This window comes from Bemisia tabaci, chromosome 4 (assembly GCF_918797505.1).
Source record: "Bemisia tabaci chromosome 4, PGI_BMITA_v3".
In the NCBI taxonomy this organism is placed as follows: Eukaryota; Metazoa; Arthropoda; class Insecta; order Hemiptera; family Aleyrodidae; genus Bemisia; species Bemisia tabaci.
Window position 1 is genome coordinate 47356236 of NC_092796.1, and position 23727 is coordinate 47379962.

At 38.4% G+C, this 23727-nt stretch overlaps 2 protein-coding genes across 2 annotated transcripts in view; one reads left to right on the plus strand and one right to left on the minus strand.

The window, feature by feature from the left end:
- Positions 1–3282, minus strand: part of LOC109043751 (transcription factor HNF-4 homolog) — a 55320-nt gene extending 52038 nt beyond the window's left edge. The window contains exon 1 of the mRNA XM_072299963.1: positions 3133–3282. Within this exon, the coding sequence (XP_072156064.1) occupies positions 3133–3166 (34 nt within the window). The 5' untranslated portion in view covers positions 3167–3282. The remainder of the gene's footprint in view (positions 1–3132) is intronic.
- A 6113-nt stretch (positions 3283–9395) lies between these two features.
- Positions 9396–23503, plus strand: LOC109043741 (1-acyl-sn-glycerol-3-phosphate acyltransferase beta). The gene is made up of 6 exons (XM_019061036.2): positions 9396–9820; positions 19285–19472; positions 20032–20165; positions 21023–21204; positions 21805–21970; positions 22711–23503. The coding sequence occupies exons 2-6, from the start codon at positions 19288–19290 to the stop codon at positions 22896–22898; spliced, it is 855 nt and encodes a 284-aa protein (XP_018916581.1). The 5' UTR covers positions 9396–9820; positions 19285–19287; the 3' UTR covers positions 22899–23503.
- Positions 23504–23727: the final 224 nt, after the last annotated feature.

The window sequence follows — 23727 nt, forward strand, 5'->3', positions numbered from 1 at the left end:
TCGCATTACAGTCTTCCCCTGCGCTAACGAAGCGGTGAGTGTCCGGAGAGCCGAAACGCCTTCACCTCCGTGCGTATGCAACACAGACATCCGTAGAGCCCGAATAGTTGCATCCCGGCGTTATAGCGAAATTCGCTTAGGGTTTGTCACATGTGAAACTAACTCAGGGCGCTTAGCTTGTTCCTCTTATGCCTCAACTCAATATCAGCGTCATCCATTGCACCGATGAAGTGAACCATTACTGATTTTTATCGCGACATGGTCAATTTTCTACGGTCAATGCATTAATTGTATACATGTATCACAACGTTACTGGTCCTCAAAATCCAAAAAATTATGGATCTGAGCAAGATTTGTATTTTCCCTCGACGTGCATTAACAAGTAGTCCTTTTTTTGTGTTTTTCCCCCTTTTGGAAAAATACTTTTGACGTTTACTGCGAAATTTTTAAAGAACAATCCTCAAAATTCCTATAGTTCTTATAATAATAGGCCTATAGTTCCTCTCATAAAACCCTAGTTTGGGTGTCAACAAAACTCATGTAAATGTTTCGTCTCATGTCAGGGATTTACACCTTTGGGGGTGAGTCTCGACACTCTCCCTTTGATCTTTTAGGCTATATATTTCTTTCTTTTGAAGTTTGCGCGAAATTTTGCGAGTTGGGTACCGCCTGTTGCGTACATTTAGCAACAATCAGAACTATTGAATAAGTATTCACTTTTATAATAACAATATTCATAAAAATGCTGTGGATATGACTTTATTCACACGGGTTTATAGCATTACAATGCGTATGTATATAGAACTCTGTTACCACGGAGACATATCAGGTTGAAGCTTAAATAGCTTTGACACCGCCCATCAAATGACGCGAATTAACTTTACAAATGAGAGAGAAAAAAGTAAGCCCTGAAACTAACTTCTTTCACGTGGTATCCTCAGAGACTAGTTCATGGGAAGTAGCTAAAATGTTGTTGTTGCAGACGTGAGTTACGCGAATCGTCTTAAAAGCAGCAACAGACATATTTGAAAACATAGCACAGTTATTCGGCCAGCTTCGTATCGCGTGCTGCCTTGAGAACGGTAGCTAAACATGTGCTCCGAAACTACACGTTGAAGTGCACTTTCAAGAACGGCCTGGCGAGTGCCAGTAGCGATTTTGCAGATTGGCAACACTGTTTTTCCTCCATTTAAATCCATTAAAATTTCGATTTTAGATGAGATATGCTGCCTCACTAAGGATCGATTGTTTTACATGCATTTAAATGGAGGAAAAAGAGTGCTGCAAACTCTCAAGAATCGCCACCGGGGGTTTTTTAGTTCTGCTGAGAAGGATGACCGTTGCGTCAAGGCGATGTGTCATGTCAACTGAATTTTTATTTGTGAAAACAAGAATTGCTTTGTAGTAACGAATTGTTCTTAGTTGTCGAAACTAGAAAAAATTCATTGTCAGGGGGAAATCCTCATTTCCATGGGAAATATGTTACACTTTGCATGAGAAATCACGTCCTTAATCGCCTACTACAAATTGCAAAAACACAATTTGCCTCTGGAACAGCTTTCATCCACTGAGGTCAGCGCCCAATCGACGGTGTGAGTCCACAACCACGTATCTCGTTTGCGAGGTTTGAAAATCTCCGCTCCTATTTTACTTTTTTAAAGGATCACAAATCGACATCATTCCTTGAAGTTTTCGCAGAATTTTTTTCGCCTCGAGGAGAAAAATCACGGAAGTTTTTTTAAGAGTTGCCCTTGAGCAGTTTTCAATTTAAAAAATAAAGTATATGAAAGGATGTCCGCAACGTCGCAAATCTACGTACGTGGTTGGGGACTTACACCGTCGTAATAACACTTATTTTGGTGTCAAAGAATAGTGAGGACCAGTGCAAGATACTACCAAGATCAGTTTTAATCAGTGTCAGCTCAGTGCTCATAAAGACGAATATCATTGCTGATTATTGAGATCAGAACTCGTACGCACTAAGCTGACACTAGTAGGTAGAGACTAATACGTTAGCCTTAGCATTATTTGCGATCCAATGGGCCTGTTGCAAACTTTTGCTAGAGCAAAAATAAGAGTTGTTTCCTCTAGATAATGCCTCAAAAATCACGATGAGCGCATCGGCAAAGTCTGAAATGCACTCATAACTTCACAGTCTGCGTAAGAAATTTGCGGTTTTTTGAGCTTCCCGCTTCAAAAGCGATACTACGGCACAGGTGAACATTTTGTAAAAGGAGTCGTTCCATCGTCGGCAATACTCATCATGGCCGACGCCAATCCGCCAAAACACGTGTGATGGGTCGAGATAACACCTGAACTGGATTAGACCAGATAACAATTGGCGTGTTTTAACGTTCATATTTTCCACGCCCGAATGGATTGACCTTGAACTCTCCTTGAATTACGCGCGGAACTGCGTGCAAGCGTCGGCCATGATGAATATCGCCGACGATGGAGCGACTCCTCTAACAAAATGTTCACTTGTGCCGTAGTATCGTTTTTGAAGCGGGAAGCTTGAAAAAACGCAAATTTCTTACGCAGATTGTGAAATTATGAGTGCATTTCAGACTTTGCCGATGCGCTCATCGTGATTTTTGAGGCATTATCTATAAGAAACAACTCTTATTTTTGCTCTAGCAAAAGTTTGCAACAGGCCCATTGTTAAGTTCCAAAAGCAAGTTGACGGTGAGACCGCAGGAACGCGTCTCTCATTTTGCGACGTTGCAGACTTCCTGAAATACCGCATTTTCTACATTTAAAAAACGCAACGTCATTTCTTGAAAATTTCCCTAATTTTTCATCTCTAAGTAGGGAAAATCCATCAAGCAATAGAGGGTGAGTTGTTGTACTCTAATAAAAGAAAAAAAGGGAGCAGAAATTTGGAAACACCGCAAATAAGATACGCGTTTCTGCTGTCTCTGCGTTGTAGTAAAACTTAGTATTTTTATCAGGGTAGACGCAGACGGTACATAATTGTCTAAGCTTACACTGCCGAGGAATCTGTTTTCTTTGTTATTGTGACGATTCCAGTTTTTGTCATTACACGGTTCCAAATTCCATTTTTTTACGGTGCTTAGAAAGTTTCAATATCTAAAAAAATTTCCTCCGAAATAAAAACGAGAAGGGACTTACCGAAATAAAAAAATACGGACTCGTCTAGCTTCATTTTGGCCGGATTTCTGACCAGGGCAAATCACGAAAACCAAAACCTATCGGGCGGGCGGGCGAGCTAATCGACAGCCACCTGTCGGCAAGAGCGACACTCAGAAAGACTGAATTTCAGCACTTGGTCCAAGTGGTTAGAAACAGTACTTGGGAACAGACCCCCCTCCCGGCAACACACTCGTGATCGAATATCAGCGAGAAGGAAACAAAAAATAAATTATAGCGACCAATTAAATTTCGACCTTAAATCTTGCATCTTAAAAGCAAGCATTGCTATTAAATTTGTCAAGAGCCAGGATCCCATTTTCTCTACACGGGCCGAAGATCGATCGAAATTTTTTCAGCGGAGTCAACAGCTTACTGAGGGGTCTCCCACCCCGCTCCACAGTAGATCGAGTTAACAGGAGAGGTCGGACAAAATTTGGCTTATAACTCCGTTTATACGAAATTTTGAGGTTCGAGAAGGGGTTCCACCGGTTTCTTCGTGAAATTTTCACCGAAAAAAATAATATGCTGTTTTAGTATCTAGGATGTCAAAAATGTGTCTGGTGATCCCAAGATGCTGCCTTTACTGCCCCCGCAGTTAATTTTACATCCTGTGAATGCAAATTCAACTGCAGGGGCAGTAAAGGCAGCATCTTGGGATCACCAGACACATTTTTGACATCCTAGATGCTAAAACAGCATATTATTTTTTTCGGTGTTCCTCTACGGGCACCCCTTACAAGTTAAAACGTGACGAGATAACCATCAAAATTTGCAGTTTTAGTAAAACATTTCATGTCCGATCTCTCTAATTGACTCGATCCAATGTTCGTCCCCTTATTTTCGGCCGTGATCCAAAATTTCAGCATTTAGACTGCTTCACGAGCGATTCTTCTACAAGTTTACCGAGTAGTCAACCTAGTCGGCTGTGTCTCTTGTATGCAAAATATGTACCCACATGTTCCAATTAGGAACCTTAAAATCTCTGTCTCATTTTAGAAACAACATATGTGCCATTAGTTCTCTCATGCAGATAGGTGTTTTTTTCTACGAGCCAGGAATGTTAGTTCCTTATTGAAAAATGCAGTACAAATCATCGTTGCCCTCACGAAGGAACGTAACTTCATTTCAATGTTACCGATTTTCCCCTTGCGAATCGCATTATTGTTACCGGAGAAGAATCTTGGGCATTTCTCATTGAAAATTTTACTGATTCATCAGGCCGCTCATCTTATGTAAAAATTACAAATATTTCTGATAAAAATTGCATGGGTACATTCTTATAATAAATTGAGTTGTTTGAGTCAGTTTTGCAATTTTGGAATTATGTTTCATTCCTTGGTCCAGGAAAAGACGAAATTTGAAGCTTTGAGTCAGTATCTTCTAGATACCATTAGATACATGATTCGTGATAGAGTCAGACAAAAGAGCTCTTAGGATGGAGAAAAATCAAACGCGGTAACTCCTACTCTTCACATATTGCAAAAAATTGCAATCACGTATTGAAATTGTTGCTATGTAATGTCGAATTGTTGTGCATGTTGTCTATTCACCAATTGAAGGGGCTCCTCTTATTGAAATTCAATGCAATGAAATTTAAATAAGTTGCGAATTGTTATGCATTATAAATTGCCTGCCTTTCTTCCACATATGCAACTCATTCTTTTGATTGTGTAAACTCGTCATTTATCGACCGAGTGATATAAAAATATTGCAATTGTATAGTAAAAAAGAATTGAAAAAGAATTTTAGTATTTTCGTTCCACTGTGTTAATCAGGCTAGAGGATTTCACAGTTTAGAGTTAAATTACTTCAGCGTGATTTCGCGCAAAAAAGCGTGCACTCGAAAATTAATCCTTTGAGCGTATTTCAAAGTTGGAGAGCGATAAATTGCAATTTTTATGTGAACCCAGATGAAGTTTACCAGTGCTGTTCTTAATTTTATGAACGATTTATATCAAACGGTTTTGACATCATCGATAACCTGCCGTGCTAAGCAGGAACGCCGTAAATCCATCAAGATTTTCCCGCGTTTTTTCGGAATTTAACACTTCGTAAAATTAAAACTGTTTTCCCTATACACCTCAAATTTTGAAGTTAAGTTCTTGATAGTATTTGCAAAATAATTCCGTAAAAACATTTTCCTAAGGTTCACAAGTTTTCTGCTATGATACATTATTTCCAAAAAATTTGAAATGGCGTTTACGGCGTTTTTGCGTTGTACGGGAGAATAATAATACCTTTTGTCCCGATATGGTATTCAAGTGTGTCTAGAAACTGTCGGCACCTAAAATTAATATATTCAACTCCAAATCGGTAGGTTTCTCTCACTGAACAGTTAGAGTTTCCATCTGAAGAGCCCTTTTGCCGGCTCCATCACATTAGATAAATGGAATACCTTTTGGATGGAACGCACCGTGGGTGGACGCGCTCTGCACAATGACGGCGGTAGCATTGCGGACAGGAGCAAACTATTTACCTGGTAACGGCTCATCACCGTTGCACTGACGGTTCAAAGGTCGCGAGGTCAACCCAGTCACTGAAGATCACTTCTGGTTCCTGTCATGCTCATGATCCCCACGTCCAACGATGAGACCGGATCCCTGGCCGGTCGCTCGGCACTGACGCCGCCCCTTCATTCCTCGCAGACGCAATTCCTGCTACGCGCAGCGATTTCTTCGTCTCCACTCGCGGTCAGGGTTTTAGCAGGGCTTCTTTAGCTCCAATTTCCGGAACTTCCGACCTAATTTGATTCTCCGGTCTTTCTTGGCTCTTCTTTCGAGGACGATTCCGTCCCTTCAATAAATTGTGACGCATTTCGAGGAAACAGCTCTCATTTTGAGTATTTTTCGCTTTGTAGAGTGACAGTATGGATCCAGTAGAGGGTCCATATCCCAATCGGAAATTTGACCTTGGTACAAGCTTAGTATGACATTTTTTCACATTTGAATAGAGTTGCCAAGCTTATCTTGCTAATGTTCCCACAATGTTAGCAGGACATTTATTTTACCTCTGGGACAAGCTTGAGCTCAAAGATTGTGCCAAGGTTAGGTTTGTAAGACTGCTCCAAGCCTATCCTGACAATATTGCCACAATATTGGTGGGACATTATTTTACTTCCGAGACAAACTTGAATATTCAATATTGTGACAACGTTGTGTTAATAATGTTGCTCCAAGCTTGTTCAGCGGATATTGTGATCATGATATTGCCATAGTATTGGCAGGATATTTATTATACCTCTGGGACAAGCTTGGATTTCCAATCTTACCTCTGAGGCAAGGTAGGCGCTAGAACGCCGAATTACCTGCCGTCCTCGCGGAAGAATTTTCATAGCGTCGCAATGCCTGATGTAGGCACACGGAACATTGGAGTGCCGAGGAACCTTCTCAAGTCAGCTATATTCTTAGCTGCTTGCACTGGCTGCATTATTCAACTTGGATCCCACTTGTAACGGGCACTGCCCAGGCGAAACCAGAACCAGCCCCATTGACGGGGCGGCCGCGCGCGGACCGTTGCCAAAAAGCTCCATTTGAGCCCTTGGCCTAAGAATATCGGTAAGATGGGTTAGACGCCTATGGATCATGTGCCTATTACGTCAAAAAGCGAAAGGTCGCAGTTTTTGCCCTTTAATTTGCCTTTAAAGGGACCGCAACGGCAGATCCGCGGCGAGCGCGCCCTGGTGGAGGAAATAGCAAACGCGGTCGAATTGTGCTCACAGCGCACAATATTGTGTTAATCTTATGACAATATTAGAAACAGAAGCCTAAAATGTTTATTTTCTTAATCTTGTGACAATGTTAAAGTGCGAATATTACCATAATGTTGTAAAAATAATGTTAGCATAATATCAATTCAGCAGTTTTAGATATCCAATATTGTGTCAATATTATGACAATATTACGAACAGAAGCCTAAAATGTTTGTTGTTCTAACGTTAATTGAATGTTAACCTAATAACAATACCGCAGTATCACAGAGATAACATCGTCTCGATATTATTTTAGCAATTTTGTTTTCCTAATATTGTGTCAATATTATAAGCAGAAGCCTATGTTCAGTATTTTTTTTTAATAATGTGCCAATGTTAAAACTAACATATTACTGCAATATTGAAAACATAACTCTACGACAGTATTAGTTTACCAATATTGTATAACCAATATTGTGACAACATTGTGACAATCTTGGAATCACCGAGCACCACCTGACCTTGGAGTTCTAATGTTGCTAATATTGGTGCAATATTAAAATACTAAGGTTATATATCCAGTATTGATGGTATATTGTACCAAGATTCTCAGGCCAACCTTACTGTTGAAATATGCTCACAATCTCGCTAAGGTTGCCACAATATTATTCCGATCTGCCCAAGGTCAAATTTCCGATTGAGTATGATTGGCTCGACTATCTAAAACTTTTGGTAAAGCCTTCAGCACGCAAAAAATTGCAGGCGTTGCATGCATATTTGGACTGCATTTTGCAATTTGAGACTATAAATTCTGTCTCATCTGAAAAAAAAAACACTTAGGTGCATAGGGAAACTAATGGCACATACGTTGTTTTTAAACCGGGCCGAAATTTATAGTTCCTAATGGCAAAATGTGGTCCACTTATGACTAAAGTGCGAAACCACGTATCTCTGTTTGCGACAGAGCAGCCTTCCTGTCGCGCTTTATTTTTTTCTTTGAGAAACTAGTCATTTTAATTTATTGGAAACTCTCCTGATTTTTACTCTGTTATTGGAATATTCTGCACCTGACAATTTCGAGCTATACATTTGACCTGTTTGTCTTCAAAAAATGAAATAGCTGCGGACATTTTGAGACACCGCGATGGAGATAATGTGGTTTTGTACTTTATCCACCAATATTATTCAAAATAAAAAATAGGGTTTTAATAGCTTCAATCGCTGTAAAAACTCAATTTACCCCTTTCTAAACCAATTTCATGTATTATATTCGAAATAGTCTCTCGAACACTAGCCGTAACTATGTCAAGATTGACAACAAGTAAAGCAGATGATAACCGTTAAAGGTTTTGTCCCTTCTCATTCAGCGTCGCAACCATTGGTCCCTAGGATCTCTGCGGGATCCAGTATTCCCTAGAGCCCACTCTAGCAAAGAAGGATCTAAATTAAGTAACTGATCCATGAAAATTGCCACTGAAAGGAACCATGTTTGTAAACACGTTTTAATAGAGCCTACCTGTGCATGGAGATATCAAGTACGGATACATCCTCTCTAAAATAAGCGAAAAATGTGGTCCCACTATGAAGGCTATTTCCATTTAAATCTTCCGTCACATTCATACGGCGCAATGATACAACTATTTGAACTCTCCGGAATGCGTGAGGTATCACGCCGCATTTGAAGGCGTTTTCAAAACAGCCAAGTTCTGATACCCGGATTATCGTTTTGCATAGTTCATATTCTTTTGTTATATTCCGTACCACTCGTTTATTTTTAATCCTCGTAGAAAAACCACCCATTTGTAAATACAATTCTAGCTGAAGCGCACTTAAGCGCAAAAATATCAAAGGAAATCGACACGCCCAGCGTGCATGGAGGCTATTTCCATTTAAATCTTCCGTCACATTCTTACGGCGCAATGATACAACTATTTGAACTCTCCGGAATGCGTGAGGTATCACGCCGCATTTGAAGGCGTTTTCAAAACAGCCAAATTCCGATACCCGGATTATCGTATTGCAACATTTTTTCGACGCATTTACCCAAAGTTTAAAATATTATTGAATTTGTGACACAGCAGCCATTTTTAGGAGTCGTTGATCGATGGTTTGATTTTTGATTGTTGAAAAAGTATTCTCTAGGGAACTTGGGCACTATCAGAATCAGATACGAAGATTTGAGAATTTGTCGTAAAACTTCTCTAAAGAATAAAGTGTATCTTACAAGTAACTGACAGCATCTTTTTGCACTCTCTTGAATTTCAAGCGTAGAATTTGGAAAAACGACTGACACTTAAATGGTTAACGACGGTACCAATCATAATATTGAACAAAACATCCTCTGGTATGATATGCGATTTACAAGCTATAGTGCGTGCGTGAAAAACTGTGACGCACTACAAAATTTAGGAAGGCGCATGCTTAGGAACTAGAGCGTATTTTCGAACTTCGCGCTAAAAGATTACACATGAGTACGTCATTATGATGGCGTCAAGGATGTCTATGCTCAGCCTCGGTTTATTCACTTAGAGACACTTCTCGGTGTGGTCAATGCCGTCAATGTCAATCTATACTCCCTTGTTGTTATCATGATATCACGATCGACTCATTAGCATTCATGCTTTTTGTAATGTAATTCTGTCTTCAAATTATTCAATTTTTCGTTACGGTCTACATTTGGAATTCTCTTTCGTTCTGGAGTGACACAATTGAAAGTGCGTTTAGTAAGTCAGAGTGGTATTACGCGCACTTTTTCTCAAACAGTCAGAGCTTTGTTGTTATCATGTGTTATCACCTTCAAAGTTAAAATCTTGAGTATTTGTGCAGCGTAATTTTATTTTTCGAATGAATCAAAGAATGATGTACGGTGATGTTGATTTTTCAAGCTGCGAGTAGTTCAATGTAAAGTTCAGCTGAGCTTTGATGAATTTTCTCTGTCTCTGGATCATGGTTGTTCAATCGTAGCCTTGGAAATAAAATGTAAGTATTTATCATAACATTTATTTCCTACCTTCAACAAGTACCTTTTCATACTTCCTCTCTTTGTCCATTTGTTCATCAGCTCCCGAAGCATGTGATTTGTGCTAATTAATTAGGATGTATATCTGAAATTAACTGACAGGTGCCTGATCATTGGTTCCTCAACTGTTGATTCATTCCCTTCGAAAGATGAGTCAAGGAAATTTAAATATGTAAGTACCTAACTAGGCACTTCTCTTTTATTAGAGCGGAAATTCTTAATTAGCGTCTACAGTTTTAAGGTTTTTCTCTATCTTTACAAAATTATTAATTTTTTTTATTTTTATTTTTCTTGCGTACACATGAAGCAGCAGCGATTAGAGAAAATTGATTCGACAACTTGTCTACATAAGGGCAGGAGCTTCAATGTGGGAGGGGAGGGGGTTGGGGGCTTTTTTAGGTATGAACCAAAAACTTCTACTAATGTCGATTAATTTCACCAAGTAGGTGCCTTTCCACTCACTATAACCTTCTACGCAGATTAATTAATCAAAATCTTACCACTGACCTTGAAGTAGGTAAATGTAGCTCATTGTTGTCACCATCCAATCGAGAAACGTAGTCGTAGGATGTGTACCATCTTATCAATATGTGCCAAGTTTACTCTATCAGCACATGCGGAGCGGGGGAGGGGGGCGCGCAGAAAAATTATATTCCAGTCTGTGAAAAATTAAGTTGTTTAAAAGTATGGAGACGTATGCATTTTTCTCTCCTTACTTTTTGTTTTATTTGTTGAATTTTCACCAACTTATTTCGAAAAATATCAATTCTGAATTTTTTGGGGAATTTTCAAAAAAATTATTTGCTTAAATCTCAAGACTTCAAAATCCTCTTAATTCTTTTTCTTTTTGGAACCCTCCAAATTTTCTGTATCAGGTCATAAGATTTTCTTCTGGAACTCTGCAGTTTACTCATTTTGCAGGATTAAAATTTTCATCAGGTTTATTTGGATAAATCTGGTAAGTCTGTGAGAAGTTTTCAGCAAGTAGTGTTCAATTCATGTTAGTGTCTGCCTTTTGAAAACATCGCTGGAAATGAGTGAATTTCAGACGCTTTTTTATTTTATTTCCAAGTAAATCTCCTTTGATATCCTGATGTGCTAAGCATGATTTGTAAAGCATTGATTCATGTCTGAGAGATGTCTTTGAAGTATAAATGAAGAGTTAGTGGCACTCGGTCTTTTTAGATCCTCGCAGTGAAACCCGCTGCTGAATGAATGAGCCTTTCAAAGAGAAGGCATAAGCCGGCGAAGATGGCGTAAGCCGAAAGGTGCCTCAGAAGTTAATAAATTTTGCAATCAACACTTTGGTTCTTATTCAAATCTACAAATTAAAATGGTGTTGTTCCAATCAAACCTTATTAACCTTTCAAAGAGGTTGGACATTAATTTTTTTACTAAATCTGCTTTTGATTACATTTCTTCACATTATAAATCATATGGGATGCATGATGAAGGAAATTTTACGAGAAAATCTATGAAACCACTTCTATAAAACCTCTATGTACCGTAGTAACATCAACCTGAGCTCTTAATATTTCCACATTTTGTATACTTATCTCACTGACTTGCTCCACTGAGCGCCGCTGTTGAGGCGGTTAGTGTCGGAAGTCAAAACGCCTTCACTTTTGTGCGTATGCAACACGGTCATCCATGGAGCCCGAATATTTGCATTCAGGCGTTATAATGAAATTCGTAAAATATCCGCCGCATGATGCGACACTGACTGAAACTTTGATTGTCTCTCTGTCTATCGTGCCGATGAAGTAAACATTATTGATTTCATCGCGACACTGTTGATTTTCCGAGGAATGCATTATTTAAATGTATTACAACGTTGGCGGCCTTCGAAATCGCCAACAAATATCTATGGTTGGATTGGTTACCTGGTTGCTTTTACCTAAACTTTCGGTAGATAGTCCGATTTCCTGTAGAAAGCTTGCTCTGACCCCCCCCCCCACCCCTCCCATTCTTCATGAAATATTTCGTGCAAGTTGACGTACTTTTTTGCCCTCCCCTCATCAAAAAAGTACCTAAATTATAAGACAGGATCTAATGATCTATTATATCTAAATGGAATTTAAGTGTATCTAAACGAATTTATGAAACAGCACAAACAACCATAGTAGAACTGCAACGTAAGTACGCGGACAAGGAAACATTTCTAACATGTTGAAGACTTCAGTTGATCAGTAATTTATTTTTAAATTAACTTTCCGCAGTCTTGCCGAAGAAAATTCGTGTAATTAGGAACCGTTCAAACGAATTTCTCTCTCCCCCCCCCCCTCCTGTCGTGCCGCACCTGTATCTTAGCGTTTGCCCTGAAATTGCGTAGCGCTCTTTTCTACCAACCCCCCCCCCTCCCTCTCTAATTGGCATTTTGTGGTGAATTTCTGTTCAAGAATTGCCACTCACGGCGTTGCAAAAGCTCGCCGGTTAACAATAAAATATACCTGCACGTATGTATGTGTGCCAACAACGTAAAAGCAGCAATGCTGTGTCACTAAAACCATCTCTAAACTCAAGCCAAAACTTTTATCACACGCTTGTATTGAGTATCATAAGGTTTCATCTAGTCACATGGCGATAAAATAGGTTCTTTGAGTTAAGTAAAAGGCAAAAAAAACATCCTCTTCGGAAGACTCTTTTGTCTTATCGACTCATCTGATGTCAAGCTTAAACCGGCGCCCACGTTTGAAAACCGGTTGGTTTACAACTGAATTATCATAATATGGGTAATAACGGAAGCTACCGTACGAGTCATTGACACTGACCATTCACTCACTCAGGAGCTGCGCGGGAAGTGCAACTGCGCCCGTGGCCCGATTCCATTCATCTCAATAAGCCTCGGGTCCGAATTTTAACGTAATCCTCTGCATTATTCATTCATTAATCGGCTGTTGACTCCTTGCATCTGATCTCCGCATTACAGAGAACTTGCAGGTGTCGCATGCGTCGTGAGACTTGTCGATAAATGGACAGAGTCCATGCGAAAGGAACCAACCAGTGTTCGAAACTCACAGGCGCCAACGCGCCAAATGCGCCTAAAACATCGGCCATGGCGCCTAAAAAATGAAGGCTCTGCGCCAACATGGCCCCTAAAAATCCGAATTTTCATATTAGGGGATTATTTGAAATTTTCAGCACTACAATAAGGGAGAGCTTTTTCTATTCTTCACGATTTTATCCTTAGTGCTTTTGTCTTCCCCAAGTTACAGCTTCTTACTAGTTCTGTTACGAAAATATCTTGCGTGTAACTTTTCACTAAATGCGCCGTAATATATGGGCAAAAAGTCAATTTGGCCCCTAAAAAATCTACAATGGTGCCTAAAAATCGGGCTTGATGCGCCACATGGCTCCTAAAACTCAACGGTGAGTTTCGAACACTGGAACCAACCCACATTAAGTTGAAACTGAGAGAAAGAGGTTTGAAGTTTTATTCCCCCATAAGGCTCAATGTAGAAAATAAACTTTAACTCCTCTTTTCACATACTAATTTCTGTTTTTCGTCTTTCAGTTTTTGGCAGGAGAAAATATGAAAGGAACTCAAAAACATTCCTAACTCAATTTTTTCGAAAATGTGGGTTGGTTCCTTCCTGATAAACTCGGTCCGAATTTCATTTATAAATCGAAGTCACTGAGTGAAATGAGCATATCCTCGCTTCTTAAACGAGAAATCCCGCCTCCTGCTGTCACAAGGCGATGAATTTCTTCAATTTTAAATCTATTTGTGACACGATCTGTGAAAAAGGAGGGACTTTATCCTTCGAGAGAAAATCTTTTACGAGCGCCGACTTTAGGGGGAAAGGACTCGTGTTGGACACTTTTTTTTGCGAAAGCCCTATCAACACTACTAGCAAAAGTTCGTGGAACTTTGCGCGAAAGTTAAATTCCATAAGCCTACCTCTGTGCAGACAAGGCCTTCCATTTATAAGAAACTAACAAAAATATTATGGAAGAACAAACATAAATGTGGTTTAATAATTTCAACTTCCGCCTCCGCACCGCGGTGACCGCACTGTGTTTGGCGCAATGCATGAAGTATTCATGCAGTCTTGTAGGCGCTATGCGTTTCACGCTGACTGCACTGTCTTTGACGCAATGCGTGGAGTATTCATGCAGTCTGGCAGGCGCGAATATGTGTTAAATGCCGTCCGCCGCGCCGAGGAAGGGCTTCTCCTATTCGTCTCAAGTCTTCGTCATCATTGCTCTCTGCGCGGCGCCGCTCCAGGCCAAATTGCGTGTTTGGTTTCTCTCTTAACTCGACTTATTGAAGGTGCTGTCTCTTGTATCACCGAAAAACGACAAATTATAAATTTCTCAGAAAATGAGAGATTTTGTCGCCTTTTCTCGTTCGTAATTTTGTTTCTGAATCCGATTTTTTATATACGTACATGTAAAATAAATGCAAAGTTTGCCGCCATGGGCCGCGGCCCATGTGGCCACCCCTTAAATCTGGCCCTGCCCCCCCCCCCCCCAACATTTTACGCTCATGCTGTTCTGGTGCATGTAGTTGTGGCTCCAATCTTATTGTGGTAATAAATATTTTGAGCTGGTAACAATTCAGCATTGTTATCGGAATCGCACTGTTAGGCAGCACGAAAGTAACATTGGAACTACGACTAGAAAAGTAGGTGGGACCTGAAATCCATTATAAGGATTGTAAGAACACCGATTCTTCTCCACCGTTTATTTGATTCGTAGTAATATGTTAAGTCAGTGAGGCTGTCGGACAACGCTTTAATTCTTTCATGAAAGTATAACGGGCAGAACTTAACTCAAAGTAAGTGGGTTTATTGAATGATTCGTCAAGAAATAGGTATGATTTTAGAGAAGCTATACACAGAGGTAATCACTACCTACGTAAGACGTAGGAGTGGCAAATATTGCACTGCCGAGTCATGTTTAAGGCGAGATTGGCTCGAGGCAAAATGCGAACTTGTCCTTCTAGAAAAAATTCAATGCTAAAGTTGGCTCCAGTGTGCGGCTCGTGCTTATGATGACGATTTTCTCGTCCACTTCAGGTTTTCAAACGTGCCTATAATCATGAAATTTTCCAAAGTTGGAAGTTTCCACAGTGGTTTTTTTCTGTGTAGGGAAAAAAAAATTAGATTAAGTATAGAAGTTTGACAGTACCTACTCACAAATCAAAGAGACAAATTCCCAGCTGGCATGAAAACCTGGAATTGTCAGGGGGATTTCCGACGTGGAAACCAGAAAAAAAATCAAGGAATTTTCTTAAAAAGTTTTGAAAGTCAAGGCATTTGTCTCGAAGAAAAAGTAAATCGAGACCTTACGAAGAATCTTAGTAGTTTGTACAGTCGGTCAGTTTGTAAATAAAAATAATGCAAAAAAAGGTTAAGCTGGATCATTATTATCAGAAATTCATTATTAATGTTGTGTTTCACTTTGCCACAGCCTGTAGGTAACATTTTTAGATTTCTCACGGCTCAAACTGTATCAAATGCACCCCGAGAAGTGAAAAATAATTACTTTGGGAAATTCTCCAATATAGGTAAATTCAGTAGTAGATATTGTTTCGCAATTTTATTCATAAAACGATATATTCCTGGTCTAAGTAATTGTGAAATAAACCTTTATCTGATTTGTTTTGTTTTTTGGGGGAGGGGGAGGGAAGAGGGGATCTTATGTACTCCCCCCCCCCAACCTCGTTGTTCCAAAATTCGCCCGCCCGAAGTTTTAACTCATGCGCCGCACAGTAGATCGAGCTATCGGTAGAGGTCGGATATGATTTTTTTCACTTCAGTGGAGATGTTGCATGTGTGAGAAATTTGCGAATTGCCTGTTGGTTCTTATGCAAAAGTTCGCGAAAAACATGATGGTGGTTTTCTCTCAAATCATCTCCCAAGCTCAAAAAAAGCTCTCAAGTTGAGGCCAAAATGGAGGGGATATCCCACGCTATCCTAAGAGTCCCCCTCTACATCAAGACGAACTCTCCATGCAAAGATACGGAGCAAATACATTGACAGGGCTGCCACTTTATTTGGGGACTCTAAAACTGAAAACACGGCATCACTGCTAAGATAGCGATCTCAGGATAGCGTGGGATATCCCCTCCATTTTGGCCTCAACTTGAGAGCTTTTTTTGAGCTTGGGAGTTGATTTGAGAGAAAACCAGTGGCACCATCGTGTTTCTCGCGAACTTTTACAAAAGAATCAACAGTCAAATCGCAAATTCCTCACACATGCAACATCTTCATTGCAAATTTTATGTTATTTTCGTCAAGTTTTCAATTTCAAGGGGTGCTCATTGGAGATTTTGCGAGAAAACCAATGAGACGAATTTCAAAACCTGAAAGTTCTCTATCGCTGTGGATCGAGTTATCGGTGGAGGTTGGACATGAATTTTTTCACCGTCGGTAACTGCAAATTTTTATGTCATATTTGTCAAATTTTCAACTTCAATGGATGCGCTCCATTTAGAAAACTTTACGAGAAAACCGATTTCAAAACCTCTAAGTTTTGTAATGACGGAGTTATAAGTCTTCAAAGTGTCTAAATTTAAGCCGACTTCTCCCATTGACCCGTTCCATTGTGCGCCATCACCGCTGCGCGTCCGTTCTTCCCGCTGACTTCAAACTTTTTTTCAAAGGGCTTTTCTTCGAATAAATGCCCGACTCGCTCAAAAACCCGCCTGACGATTGATTTGGCCCTACGTAACTGTGCAGCGTGTCTATCATCAGGATTTTCCCGATCCATCAGAATTTGAGGCCAATCAGGATATAATCCCGCTTTCATCAGGATTTGAGGGAAAATCGGTCGTAAAAGCAGGATTTGAGAAAGTCGGCCGTCCGCTTATTTTTCGTTAATTATCCGCTATCCGCGTCCGTTAATTTTCCTCCCCAAAAAATCAGGATTTGATCAGGAATTGGATAAATTGCAATTTATCCAAATAATTAATCCAAATAATTAATCCTGATTTCCCATGGGAAATCAGGATTTAACAGTCAAAAATCAGGAAAAACCAGGATTTCATCAGAATTTCCCAAAATGGAAAAAACCAGACACCCTGTGTAGGGACCTAACTATAACATGGATTGCATTTTGCAAAAATAGTGTATCTTTCCTTCGGAAAATACACTAAAGGGAACCACTAGCATTGCAATGTTGCAAAGATTGTGCAACTTCTTTTGTCTTGGAGGAAAAACCCGATTATGCACTAATAGTTTCTATTTTACTCACTAAAAACTGTGAATTTTAAGACAAAAATTACTACCTAAATTTCATAGTTTTTCACGATTTCCGCAATTTTATTGCAAAGGATGGAGTTGCACAATCTTAGCATCATTGTAATGCTAGTGGTTCCTTTTTGCAAAATGCAGTCCACATAGACGAAGACTCCTTCTTAGCCTGACGTTTTCGCTTATTATTTAAATAGCCCCTCGATTGCGGAAAAGCTGCTCGATTGCCGAGTTGAGCTCGGTGGCTCTTATCAATAAAGGGAGGGGGGTGGGGGGGGGGAGTGATGAGTATCATAATAATTAAATAGGAAGGTAGGCATCGCATTCGGAAGGAAGGTCACCTTGATAGCGAAACCGATTCGACAAGAGCAGGCGGCGAGAGTGTGAAAAGCAGCAGCAATCACGTCGTCGCACAGTGGACAGAGTCAATAGAAGAAGTCGGTCAAAATATAGAAACTTTGAAAGCTTATATTTGCAAAAATATGAAACAAAAAATTTTAAGAGTAGTTTTGTTGGTTTTCCCGTGAAATTTTCTTTCAGAAATACCCTTTGAAATTGAATTTGTGACGGAATAAAATCAAAATTTGAAATTTTAGTCAACAATTTTATATCCGACCTCTTCTATCAGTTCGTTCCACCGTGCGTCGTCGCGTATCATTCATTACGCAGCTGATGAATTTTTGCAGAGCTTATTCTTGCCATTTTTAGTTCCTTACGCGTCGTGACGTCCATGTCTAATTCGAAATCTATCGATAGAACGATGTTTTACTCGAATCTAAAGGATGACGGGGATTTGCTGTAGGAAGGGGGAGAGAGAGGGGGAGAGAGGAAGAGAGAGCATGGAACTCAAATGCAAACGAAAAAAAAATGTATTAAAATTGTCCAAAATTGAATCAGTTTTTTTTTTTTTTTTTTTTTTTTTTTTTTTTTTTTTTTTTTTTTTTTTGAACCGGACATTAGTTCATTGATTCACTTCGAAATCAACGCAAACAGTTTATTTTTGCACGGATTCGCCTTCGAGACAATCGTCCATGAGAGTTATTTGAATCAGTCGGGAGCATGGAATAGACTAGCTCTCCGTTTTTTTCCATTTTTTCCCCAGGATATTCGCTCATTCGTTGCTTCGCGCAAGAAAGATAAAATATCCTTGGCAATTTTGGAGACGTTGCATTGTGCTTTAAGCTTAGTTTCAAGCCAAAAACGCCATTCAGTTACCTTGAAAAACGTTCTGTTTCAGTGTGAGGCAGGGCAAAATTATCTACTCTGCTTCTCCACCCCCCCCCCCCCCCTCTTCTCATGATACGCCATTGGTTCTGGATTGAAAAAATCATTAAGTTTCTTTTTGATGGCTAAAGTAGAAGAATGTGTATCTCTATCGCCACATTTCAAAACCGCCAATTACCTAAGGCAAATTTGTTTAAAAATGGAACTAACCAAATTATTTTTTTGAAACTTTCTGTGGATATTTTTGAATGAAAAGGCAATACTTACACAAAAAATTTGAAGAAAAACTGTTTGTTACAGTGCGCACTCCTAAGAAAGCGGATCCTCATGAAATCTTATGAGAAAGAGCGCATTTTATTTTCCTTTTGCCTCAGCCATCAATACCTATTTCATAAGCTTTGTCAAATTTAAAAATTTTGCCCTCTTAAAGTTCAATTTTTAATTGTTTCCTCCGCATAAAAGACGGATTTACGCTTCCAACCCGTAGCTGTCCCATATACCTGTAATTTGATGAATTTCTTTCTTTTGATCAACTCCTTACAGCCCCTCCTCTCATGTAATTTTATCACTTCAAATTTTTTCCAAAATGTAATTTTTTGTCTTTTGCATCGTAATAGTCTTAACTGAGTAATTAATTCTGGACGAATTTCTGTATTCTTGAATATTTGTGTGCATACTGACTAACTGATTTATGGAGACAAACATAATGGTTTTAAATGATTGAAGTTGAATGACATCATTATTTCGAATTAAATTAAAAATAAACCAAGGCGTTGTTACAATTTTAAACTTCATTATAAGCTGAGGCTTTTCGGCTTGATGGCCATCTTTAAATCAAATACCTAGAAAAGTTGCATATTTAGAGTCATATCAACACATAAAATAAGTGATACAATTTAGTCGACAAATAAATTTGAATTTTCCTGAACAGCACTATCGCTACTCGTTCAACTTAACATTTCTGATTATTAAAACATAATTGCTTTGTTTTTTATTTGCAGAACATGAATGTCTCCAGTGAAATGCTTGGAGGAGCTATCCTCCTCGTTGCTGGCTATGCACTCTTCAGTGCAAGCAAAGTATTTCGCTATTACACCAAATGGGTATTCTTCTGTATTGGAGCGTGCATTGCTGCCTCAATTTTTATTCCTGTCATGTTATTACGGCCCCGTGATTATAGAAATGGACTGTAAGTTTTTTTTTTTCTTTACAACCCTTATCATCAGTTATCATAGATTGTAAGTCAGATTAGAGCCTCACTCCTTTCTCTTTGTAAAAGTAAAGTTTTAAGTTGAGCTTCCACATTCGATGGTGTCTCACATCTGTCATGTCCTCTCTAATAAATAGATTCTTTAACTCAGATATTTATTGTTCTCGATGCAAGTATTTTAAGTAGCAACTTAAAATATTTGTGGGTACTTACTTGCACGTCAGTCTTACTTGGAGAAGCAATCATCTGAAAAAAAAATGGACTATCCACACTATCCTTGTCTGACACTAACTATAAATCTTGTTCGCTTGACTCAAATTCTACATCTCAGAGGTGAATGTAAAATTAGCATCCTTTTGAACTGTTCTGAAAAAAAAAGGTCGCACTTAATTTTGTCATGAGTCCCTACAAGTTATGTTTAATCCATCCATCATCCATTCATCACACTTGCAAACCTTCTCATATTAAAATGTATCAAAAATCACCTTCAATTTTTGTTTCCAATGAGATCTGTGAATCCGTGTAAACCTTGTTTCAGATTACCGTCATGGGGAGCCAGGCAAATTTCAAAATGTCTAGGACTGAAATGGTCTGTACGTGGCACAGAAAACATTGTACAGGACACAGGCTGTGTCATTTTGATAAATCATCAAAGTGCTGTAGATTTAATCGGTAAGACATTCTTGTCAATTTTTCATTGTTCTTTTCCTCTTTTTTATTTAAAAAAAAATGACTTTGCAACACCAAAAAAGGAAGCAGAAAAAAAGTAAGGAGGAAATACCTTACGGCAGTTTTATTCCTCTTTAGTTCTTTTCAGCAGCTATAGGTAATATATTAGGGGTATGCGGCCTGACCCCATAAGACGTTTCCCACCCTTTCAGGCCTGGTTCGTGGGCCCCCTTAAGTTAATGTATTTAAACAGAACTGGTTCATATCCGCCGAAATCATGGAAATCTGCTCTGTAGATCTTCAGAATGAACCGAGACAAAACAATGGACAGTTATATTTTTCAAATGGGGAAATTCAGAACTTTATGGTATAATATTGAAAAACCTGGGTCATATTTCCAAAATCTGAATAAAATTGGCTCATCTAGGAATAATGTACTGCTGATAGCAGCAAAAATCATGGACATTGGCCCTGTAGAACGAGAGAACACGATGTGACCAAATATGAAAATTTAGAGGGTCAGAGAGCTTATATAATATTAATTTAATACTGATTTTTGCCTTATAGTCTAGGTAGTGGTTAGTTCAGCAACCAAAATGTTAATCACTTCTCTTAAAGCAAAACCTCTTCAGTTGATTATTTGAAGATTGGGGAAAGGGGTCAATTAAAGCATGAAAAAAAAAAAAATTCTCCGGCAACTGTCTTGTCCCAAGATACTTGGTATCAGTACAATGATAATTGAGCACAAAGAAGTTTCAAATCCTTGCATTCCTCCTACTTCATCTCTAGTTAATCTATTCCTCAAAAATCCTCTTTAAATTTTTTTCTAGTGGCTCAATTTTTGTAATCCTTGTTTTCAGTCCTTGCAAACATTTGGCCAATAATGGGGCGATGCACTGTTATTTCAAAGCGGGAGATATTCTACTTGTGGCCGTTTGGTTTAGCAGCTTGGCTCTGGGGCACTATTTTCATTGATCGACTAAATGTAGAAAAAGCTCAAAGCACCATAAATAAGACCGGAGACACTATTCGAAATAATAAAGTAAGTTCAAGTTCATTTTCCTACAAGATCATTTTCTTAAGCACAGTAGAATCTAAAAATCATGATCCATGAGATTATGCATACCTAAGTATTTGAAGCAGTAGTAGTGGTAATAATAGCATAGCTGCTCTCGCACACCTTTTTCTGAGCTGGGCTGCTCTCCTGAGAGGCAAGGTATGGAATGTGATGGTTGGACAGTTTTTGCACAAAGCTCCCGTCCCTTTTGAATGGTTGAGTACATAGTTTAAATCTCTGTCAAATGAAGGAGGTAACTAACATTCCAGCGATACCAAGAAAATAAATTAGAAAAAAAAACAATAACCTACATTGATTTTCATGTCTTTTGTACAGTTGAAATGATGTTGTTCTGCTGAAAATAGAGTGTTTGTAGTCAATTGTTTACAAAAGTAACCATGAAACAAGTATTGTTCCAAATCACCGTTATTCTGGATTCCTTACTAACATCACTCTATTTTCAGTCATACTTTATTATTGTAAGCCTTCAAAATACTAGTTGACCATCCATTAAATAGTGCTTTAGCAGAAAGCAGTATCAGTGATTTGAGTTGTATCTAAACATCTTTATTCTCTTTGTTTCAGGCAAAATTGGCAATGTTTCCTGAAGGAACGCGGCACATTGGTGATGAATTGTTACCATTCAAGAAGGGCGCTTTCCATGTTGCAATTGCATCCCAGACGCCAATCCAACCTATTGTTGTTTCCCGCTACTACTTTTTGGATTCCAAGACCTATAAATTTGATGCAGGTAAACCAAAAGTTGATCACCTTCCTTGAAAAACTTTTGAACTTACTCTAATCACTGATAAGCATGATTTCTCTGGAGTGAGCGTCAAGGGAATTGCCCAAACTCTCAAAGAAATCTGCATACCTCAAAACAAGTTTTTAAAATTAGCTGTGGATCTATTACTGCTCAGTTATATGAAATGGACCTCCAGAATACGGGATAAAAAATTAAGTGGAAATCTAACCAAAATTTTATAAATCATTTCCAAATTCGACGAACAAGCGAGAAAGAAGCGTTTTCTACATTCTACAGCCCTGCTTACTAAAAAACCCAAGTCTACTGAAACCAAATCGGACATTAGTCTATTTTTGTTCTCTTTGCAAAGAAGAATGGTTCACTTGGTGGTTCAATTTTCCTTGACAAAAGAATTTAAATTTGCTGAAACAAAGTATATTTATTTCCTAAATGTAGAGGTTTGTGTTTATTGCTCAGTCTGATCTATGTTGATGTTTGTTTTTCTTTGGAAGTCAGGAGTTCTGATTTGCTGACTCTGATTTTAATTTTCAATGCTCTCTTATTATTTGATTTTAGACCTCCTCGATCTACTCAATGAACTTTACCATCTCTTCATGTTGTTGATTCTCAAGAAGATTCCTGAAATTCGTCTTTTCATTTTGATTGCAATTGAAGTTTTAGTTCGCACTCGCTGCTTGTTTGAAAGTTGACAATTAAATCTCATGGTCACTTTTATCTGATTCCAGGAAAAAGCGTGATAGAAATTCTGCCTGCGATTCCAACAGCCGGCCTAACCAAAAACGATATCGGCGAACTAATAGAGAAGACACGCACAGTAATGAACAACGCATACAAGAAACTAACGCAGCAAGTTACCTCAAATTGTGATAGTAGTATTAATAACATTGACACTAGTGATAGCACCAAATCGTAACCTTACGAATTTCTTTTTGTAACTGTTTTTGTTTTGATGTTTTCTTTTTTACAATTTTTATTCAAACCATGCACCAAAAGAGACTTGTTTTTAAGTTTTCGAGTGTAAAAAAGTTCCTTTGTATAGAGTTAATACAATGGGCTGTTGCACATTTATAATGTTAATTTATTTTCTTTCTTTTTTTTGCATTTACTGGAAAAAGTATCAAAGTAATATTTGGAGCCATTTACCATATTAATAAATGGTAATAAAAAGGATTTCTTGATATATTTTGACCACCAAGGAATACTTAAGATGTTGATGATAAACGAACAAAGCTGTTTTACGGCAAAACTCACCATAAAGAAGCATCAAGTAGTATGTAGAAAGCTGATTTAGTTCTCAAATACTATGTGTCTTTTATTTTATACCCTTACTTGCATTGCAAGCATAGATTTTGCAGTCTTTCAAAATTTTTTCTAAGAATTACCATTAGTTTTAAAATTTTGGTTACCTTAAATTACAATCACTACTTTTTTCATTTTAAGAGGAGCAGTCCCCAAATTTTTCCGAATAATTCAAATATTTCTTACGCATTTATTAAAAAAAAAAAAAAAAACACCAAACTTTAAAGGACGAAGCTCCAAGAATACACAATATTTCCTCTGGAAAAGAGTAAAATGGACGTTGACTTTTTGAGATCAGTTACTTAAGTTGAATCACTAATGATGGTATGGGTTACGATGCAATGAGCACCCATCCTTAGGGTTTTTTTACAAAAAACTGTACGCCATTATTTTGATTAGAAACAATGATTCTTGGTTTCTTACTATGTTTGAAAATTTAAAAA

Excerpts from the sequence above, each read along its gene's own strand:
- LOC109043741 (XM_019061036.2), top strand. The coding sequence starts at position 19,288 with ATGAATGTCTCCAGTGAAATGCTTGGAGGAGCTATCCTCCTCGTTGCT. Across the intron at positions 20,166-21,022 it reads AAGTGCTGTAGATTTAATCG|TCCTTGCAAACATTTGGCCA; the intron begins GTAAGACATTCT and ends CCTTGTTTTCAG. Across the intron at positions 21,205-21,804 it reads ACACTATTCGAAATAATAAA|GCAAAATTGGCAATGTTTCC; the intron begins GTAAGTTCAAGT and ends TCTTTGTTTCAG.